This window comes from Pomacea canaliculata, linkage group LG7, assembly GCF_003073045.1.
Source record: "Pomacea canaliculata isolate SZHN2017 linkage group LG7, ASM307304v1, whole genome shotgun sequence".
Taxonomy (NCBI): Eukaryota; Metazoa; Mollusca; class Gastropoda; order Architaenioglossa; family Ampullariidae; genus Pomacea; species Pomacea canaliculata.
Genome location: NC_037596.1, coordinates 15,719,533 through 15,727,924, shown reverse-complemented (window position 1 = coordinate 15,727,924; position 8,392 = coordinate 15,719,533). Strand labels below are relative to the sequence as shown.

General features: G+C 38.2%; 1 protein-coding gene across 1 annotated transcript; it reads right to left on the bottom strand.

Annotated features, from left to right (window-relative positions):
• Positions 1-2,222: 2,222 nt before the first annotated feature.
• On the bottom strand, positions 2,223-8,182 carry LOC112568305. The gene is made up of 7 exons (XM_025245546.1): positions 7,991-8,182; positions 7,695-7,766; positions 6,140-6,262; positions 5,576-5,776; positions 4,792-4,905; positions 4,367-4,561; positions 2,223-3,228 (listed from the first exon to the last, which is right to left on the bottom strand). The coding sequence occupies exons 2-7, from the start codon at positions 7,750-7,752 to the stop codon at positions 3,146-3,148; spliced, it is 774 nt and encodes a 257-aa protein (XP_025101331.1). The 5' UTR covers positions 7,753-7,766; positions 7,991-8,182; the 3' UTR covers positions 2,223-3,145.
• Positions 8,183-8,392: the final 210 nt, after the last annotated feature.

The window sequence follows — 8,392 nt, the reverse complement described above, 5'->3', positions numbered from 1 at the left end:
CGCCAGCATGGAGGACGTCGCTAGGGAAGTTTATACGCTATGTGAGTGGCTAAGAGGAATAACACAAGGCTTGGAGAGAAAAGGGAACAGAATTGCCAGGGGTATTAATAGCTACAATATATGTCAAGGTCTAAGCCCTAATCTCCTTTATAATTCTTAACGCACCTGTCGGATTTGTGAATGCCTTCCCTCTTAGACTGACATTGTGCTTTAATCTCTGTAGCTTTTCTTATATCTCTTATTTTCTTCCTTTTCTTTTCCTAATAATTTCTAATTTACCTATTTTCCTTGTAGGCTGGTTAGGCCTCGGTAATGACCATTCGCTTTGAACTGAAATGTCTTCGTCATTCTGTAAACTCATCCAGTTTGTTCGTGTGTGTTTTCTGTGTACAGCTCCAACTGTTCTAAGCTGATGTATGATTTCATTTACTTTGTAATTTTAACAAATGTGATTAAATCGAATGCATGGAAGCGAAATAAAATGTGCACAATAAATTGTGTCATTGGCTATAACTGGTTTTTATTATTTCAATACAAAGTCTTAACCCATAGTTGTGCTACAAGCGCGCGCGCGTGTGTGTGTGTGTGTGTGCGCGCGTGCGTTTAATAAGAATAAATAAAACCAGCACCAGCACCAGCACCACCATCGTAAGTCATTAAGGCACAAGTTTGTCCTTTGTCTCTAATGGTACTTTTAGCCCTTTCCTTAAGAAGAATCGCAAATAATTTTTATCTTCAATTACAGCTCACTTGACGTAGGTCTCTGTTTACTTAATTTACATTCCTAAGCCTTTTTTGTTTATTTGCCATTTGCTATGTACTTCTTTCACAATGCTCGCATTGAAAGTTAAAAGTTATTAAGTTCTTAAATCGTTGTTATTATATTCCTAGTAATAAATAGATCGTGATCAGGATGTCCGCAGACACGCGCGTTCTTTCCACAAACCAATATATAAACAGATCGCTTGAGGGTGGGCGTCCCTCCTTAGAGCCACCAATAATTATTGAATTCAAACACAATTTTAAATGAAAAATAAAATACAAAGTATCAACAGTCAGAGATCCACTCTTTCTTTCGCCACACAAGATATATTACCATTATATTATATCATTCATCCAACGCACTATTAGAATTGACAATAAAGTTGATTCCCATAAATACTGTCACTGATAAGGTATTCTGCTGTCTCCGGTGCTGTCCTTTCTTGATGAATTACCAATGTTAATATCCACTGTATTATAGTATAAAGTGGACGTCTTTGACGAAACCCAAACCTTTTTATATTAAAGTCTTTGCAACCCTCCCAAGTCCTCTATTCTAATGAGTAACACTAATCTTATTTCCTATAATTCGATTTATTTATTTAAAAAGTGTTTTTACGATACCGACAGCTTACAGGCAGAAGGTCTCGGACTTGCACATGCGGTTGCCTCCTAGGTGTTTAGCAGGATGAGGATAGGTGAGTTGGAGGCCGAGGGAAAGCCTTCCCTCCACCGGCGGTTTAAACTCAGGCTGTTTGGAACTGTCCTTTCCGGATGACGGTTTTGCACCAAGTTTTCTGTTCTGGAACCGTTGTTTACTCGCTCACACCAGTGTGTGGTTTCTTGGCCCCACCAAGAAACTGTACTGCGGGATGCCCAAGCCACAGAGCTCCCCACGGTGCGGACACGGACTACAGTAAATCACGATCAGTGAAGTACATCCCCTGTAGTATAAACGCAATATTACTTCCCCGGTAATACGTATTCCGCGGTCGCAGCAGTAGCGAGAAAGTCCAGAGAAAAAAAAACAAAACACCAATTCCAAATTCTGTTCGCCGTTTACTCCCTGCTTACCGTTTTTTCTTGACCTTATTTTCCTCTCACTTTTTCGTCACCTTTTTACCGTGACGTTGTTTTGACATCACAACTGACGTCATTTGCTCAAGGGCAACAACATCCAGCTTACTAGCCTAAATCAGATCAACCACGGTTGTCGACCTTCCCTTACCCCCCTCTACTAAGTGCTTATCCGTTACAATGTAACACTTTGTTCCACACGGAAAAATTGTACAATCACTTCAGACAAAGTGAAATTCTCGTAGACATGTGATCAATACAATATAACAATATAACAATATAACACAACTTTATTGATTAATGTTGAAATAATGTATTTTTCACACACACACACACACACACACACACACACACACACACACACACACACACACACACACACACACACACACACACACACAATCACAACAGCAGACACAGCATAGTTCCTTGTCAAAAGGTATGTTGGCAGTGTAAATGTTCTTATTTCGCCTTATTTCTTATTTTAGACTTAAACTTTTAGCTGTACACAATAATGGAGACCACCACCGCTACATACATATCTTCACTGCCTAAAGATTTACGCCCCTTTCTTCCTGCTTTCTGTCCCCTCTCTTGCGGATAATTTGTTTTTTTAGCTTTTACCCCTTAACTCTCCGATCAGATCCTGACTGTTGAGCGCAAATGTCAACTAAGAAAAAGACAAAAAGTACTGTTTAATATACACCATTATGAATGTGACTTCAACATTTTTGGTGTGGCAGTGGTAAAAACATGTAAATGGACAGTAAATTGTCTTTGAGGCTCCAAACTTTTATTGCAGTGGCATGAAATTTTTCGACATCTGCTCTCTCTTTTAAATTTATATACATATATAGAGAGAGAACAGATTTTAGGATTTTAGTTTCTGATACTTTTCTGAAAAGAGAAAAACACATTACTAGTACTATGCATTTTGTTTAAACTCCCTTCCTAATGTTATATTTGATTTCATTTTTATATAATTGCTTTCTTGTTCAGTGGGAGAGCTAACCCTTTGTTTTAATCTAAGGTGACCAGACGTCCCGCTTTTGACCTCGTGTCCCGCCTGCTCATCGGGCGGGTCGCCCAATGTCCCGCTTTCTGGCTTTCTGGCAAGTCCCCAAATGTCCCGGTTATCTTTAAAAATCTAAATACCGTACGCTGATTCGCATCCGGCAAAGTCAGAGGAAAGGCCCCCCAAAGCGCCCCCCCCCTACTTTTTTCGGCGTTCTTTGACGGTGACGACACCATCATCGGCATGTGTCCAGCTTTCGCTCCCGAAACGTCTGGTCACCTTATTTAATCCCTACACTACACCAGCAGTTACTGCAAACACAATCACAAAATCAACAGAAGATAGCACCGCCGCAAGCGCAGGTGCAGATGAACCTGAAAAGAAAACAAATCAGACAGCTTAAAACGTTTTCGAGTGTTTTAGTATGCTATGCAGATATAGGCATCCGCTTCTAATCACACAAAAGGAGTGGCATCCTACTATTCAACGTAAAGACACACATGAAATAAGATAAACAAATCCTATTGCTAGACATTCTTCTCGGCACATTTGCCAAAAGTGTGTTGTAACCTTTGTCCGATAGATAGCTGAGCTTGAAGGTGAAAAAAAGAATAAAACAACAGAAAAGTCTAACGGGGCTACATGGGACAAAAAAGAAAAAAAAAAGAAAGAAAGAAAAGACGGAAGGACAAAGACTGAAGCCTTTACTACTATCTTAGATAAAAGTCATGTTGGCCTGTGGCAAGGTCGCACTTTATGTAAGAGATTCATTTTATCTTTTCACCCGCGGTGCTTCCTGCGCGCTGTCCTATCTATTATATCTATTCTATAAGCTAGGTCAACTAGAGAAAGCACTTTGGATATCTAACTTGCTGCTGTCTTGGTTCAAAAGCCGTCTCTTGCTCTGGGTACTTCAAAAATCCGTACAAATATCTTAGCTGTTATAAAAACGACGTTTGTGTGTGAGTGAAAGATACTGTATAAAAATATTAAGGAATGTGTGTGGATATGTAAGTATATGCTTCAAATATTTTAATACCCCTTAGACCAGGGGTGGGCAATTAATTTTCCCAAGGGGCCGCATGAGAAATTGGGATGGTTTTAGAGGGCCGGACTAATGTAGTTAACTCAGGTTTACCCAATACTGTATATATAGTATATATACTGGCGGGCGGGCCAGCGGGCGGGCCGGTCAGAGACAGGAGGCGGCCCTTGCTCAGGTCTGCCTTAGAGGGCGACCAATAAAGAATATTGGAACTTTAATCTATAGATTTAACAAATTATGCCAGTCACGTGGAGGTTGTGCTTTCCAATATTTTGACACTTTATATTTCTCGGATGTCAATTCTGAACTGTTATAAATAAATGTTAAGAAATGTCGACATGTCTAGTCTATCTTGATCAATTATTACAACTGTTGAATATATCTTTTCACTATTTTTATTCCATATAATTATGAGATAAGTATTTATTATTTATTGCTGAAAAGCAATTTTCCCTGGAGTTTCTTACTTTTATAAAGTGCGTAGCTAGGAGGGGTGCATCCTTTGACGACAACCTGCTGTAAAAGCTGGTCCGCGTGACAAAAATACTCGTCATTTGGGTCTCCAGTGAGATCCAGTGTCAAGGTGAAGGCCTTGTCACTAGGGCTTTTAGAGCAAACCGTGGAGTTCTGACAAACTGATGTTGTGAAGCTGCCCACCACAGCTGAAAAAAAAAATTTAGCTAATTTTTCATAGTAATTTAATAAAGTGGCTCATAAACTAAATATGCAAGCAAACAACAAACAATCCCATCCATAAATATATGTTTACAACTGTGGAATTATTAATTGCTTGGCTATAAAAGGTTTCATGCAATATAAATGCAAGTAATGGGATAAATAAAGAAAAAGTTAAAGCTAAATTATCAAGTCCACTGAAGTAACAAAAACTTACTTGTGTTCGTTTTGACAATAAAGCTGTGAACAGTTACGGAAAAATTGCAGTTGATAATCACTTGACGTTTATCCAATGCTACCATGGCATCACAAGAAGTGGAAATATCCTTATCTACAAACAGACACATTACGCAAAATAATAATATGGTCTTTCTCAATATTTTAAGAGTTGTGAAACTATATAACCTTCAATCCTCCCTTTGCTGTGCTAAATAACATTTAGTTTTGTTTCATATAGCTGTAGCTAAGTAAAAAAATTATATTTCTTTAACATTTGTTTTTCACTTAAATTATGTACATATTTGTTACCATTACTTCAGTCTGTCAAACTGAGATTAATTAAACTAAAATATAAAATGTCCCTGCACAGTTGCCTCTTTGGTGGGTACCTTGTTGGCAGTATGCTGACCGTTGTCCGACATCAACGGCCTTCACTCTCCTCTGTGAATTCAGCTGATGGTCATAAGTCTCCATTGTTCATCTTAGTTACAATTGAAGATCAACAGTCTTCACTTTCCTTTCTCTTTTTATGACGGGGATCGTCAAGATGTTGTGTACTTGTAAACTGTCTTATGCAGGCTTAGCTAAAGGTGTGTATGATTTATTACACTTTAAAATAATCCTGTACAAACGTATCTTTTAGGAATCAGTCTTCTGTTTGTCTGTCCGTAAAATATGTTAGTAATACTTTTAAAGGACAATGATATCTGTTATTATGTGTACTATTATTTTAAGTTATGGGACATGCAGCATTGTCTGATAGACCTGTAATTGCTAGTTACCTTTCTCTTCAGGAAGGCGACAGGATTTGATGGAGTGGTGTCTATGACCTTCAGGGACACACCTGTAACTTCCGTTTCTGTCCGCAAAGCTTCTTGGAATGGTGATTTCAGCAAGTGTAGACACCGGGTGTTTGTACTCGATGTCTTTTTGTTTGATACAGTGAAGCTGCGAATGGATCCATGCGCAGTCCAGCAGTGGCTCTGCAGAAAGATTCTTTGCATTTTTTTCGAGCACATATAACACTAACCGATTTAATTAACTTAAGATATTCAAATTTTGGTAGCTGTTGAAACAGGTAACTTTTGTAAAAAGGTAAGAAAAACTTCTCCATATAATTTGAATTAGAATTCTTCTCTACAAAGTTGTGGCCACACTTTCTATAATAAAAGATCAACGAATTGTTCCCAGAGACTTGCCCAAAAGCTAGTTCCTACTTTCAATTCTTCCTTTATCGTTTATACAGTTCCAATACACAAGGGACGTCCAAACACAGAGAAAATAAAGAAAAAAGTGCTTTGTGTACATATTATATTAGTTATATATTTATTTCAATATTAAAATACCTTCACCGCCATCGTCAGGATAAAAGTAGACTCCATAATCTCTTTGTGTAGAGTTCACATTAAATGGAAATGAGCAAACCAAGTTCCTTCGATCCACTGCAGAGCATTCTGTCTTTGTGCTACCTGTAACATGCCGGGACCCACAGTTTAAAGTTCTTGCAAATACAGTCAGACCTAAGTCGAGCTAGAAGGGACGCCCCCCAAAATATGGACCTACGGAGTTATGGAGTTAGGGACATCGGCTTAATAGGCGCATGTTAATTAAGGACAATGGTTTTTTTCTGGGTTCTGACTCCATTGGCATTGCCTTCAAGTACTTTTCTGAATCATCAATGGTTTGATGCCAAAAATCTACTTTTTGAAGCTCTCCAGGCCATTTGCATCGTTTCTATCAGGTTAGTTCGAAGTGGGTGTGTCCTTTCGATATCCATGCGGGCAATTTCTATAACCATGCTTTCACTTTCGTTTAGAGGTATAAAATACACTGAGGTTGTAATAACATAAGGGACACTCGTTATAAAGAGGGTTATCTACCAATGCGGATGATGAAATACTTGACGAGCTTATCACGACATGTGTCACACTCGTTCCAGGAAGTTTGTAAGACAGTAGTTAATCTCTTCCTTCTCACCGCTAAAGTGAGAGCCAACAGGTTCTGAGATTACAACCTCGACAAACTATCTTCGTGTGAAACTTGCTCGCAGGCTTGACGGTCGGTGATAAACCTTGAGTGAAAAACTATGTGGCAGTAGTTTTGCATTAATTTCGTATGCTATACTGTATAAGATTATTCTATGTAAAATGTAGCACAGAGCACTTTAGTGAAACGTTTTCCATTTTGTATATGCAAGTCGTTCACTAGTCGAAATGCTCAGGTTAATAACCAAGACGGCACACAAAGGAAGGAGAGAACCAATCCACAGAGTTCTGCACATTATTAAATAAGCAACAATCCTAATCTTACCCTTTTTTTCTACCATGGTTAATGCAGGTAAACGAAACCCCTACCACACAAAGTTCAGTAACGGTTTTTTCACGCGGAAAGAGGTTTGTAAATTCAAATTTAATTTCTTGACGTCATTTGTTCACACATAACAGTTCTAAAAATACTTTCGTATCAGGTCTACCGCCTGATCGTTGCATAAACTTTAAGAGGACATCTCTTTTTAAAAGTTTAAACACACACACACCTTTGTGGTGTCCTTAATCTGGGCTTGAATAATACAGGTGCTATGTTACCCCATCTAAAAACGCTATTCAGAACAGGGGAAAGTAAACACATTATAAGCATGTTTATCCTAATAACAATGATTATCTTTATTCTCATTTCTTGTGAATAGTAAACTAAAATATAGTGGAAATGACTTTCTTGTCACAGAGTGTGTAGATGTCTTGGTGTGTGTTCATGCGCAAACAGGTGTGCAGGTGTTTCTAACGTAACTAAAATATTAACGTAATATACTTAACGCTTTTAAAAAAAATGTTCTAAGTATTTATTGCATGAAATATAATTATATATATATATATAATATATAAAGTAAAATGTCCCACTTACTAATTGCCACAGGCAGCAGCAGGAAGTAACACATTACTTCTTTTATCTTGAATGGCATTGCGCAGTCGGAGGCTGCATAGATAATTGCAATTTAAGGTAAATAAATACTGCACTGTAATTTTGAATGATGTGTCAGTGTTAATACTGCACCAGTATTGAAAAATGAATAAACTATGTTGCTAATTAGTAGCCACGCGCATACAAGTCTTCGCTATGATTTGTGGTGACATGCAAAGCGTCTGAGGTATTGCTACTTATCAAGCGGTAAGCAAATGTAGTTCATTTCAAAACCATACCTTATATTTTCGTTTCTTTTCCACGATGATGCACCGCTTCCCTTTCTTGAACAGCGAGCTAGTGTAAGCTACTCCTTGTTGCATAAAACATTTGTGTACAGATGCTTCCTAATTTTTCATTTGTGCAGATATGCCTTCAAAGACTGTAAGAAGTCCCGGTGTGTCATATGTTTAGAGAAACACGCAAAAAAGAGAAACTGTTCGCTAAAAAAGTTTTTTTTAGGATACTCCGTATTACACGAAAGTCTATGTGTATGTGGAGAGGAATGAAGATAGAAGCTGAGGCTCTACCACTATATAGAAGGCGGGTATTTGCGCCACATGCAGAGAACGAACAGCGTGTAAGAGAAGGTATCAAAGTCCAGACAGATAACACACGGTGTCTTCTTCTTCTTGTTCCTA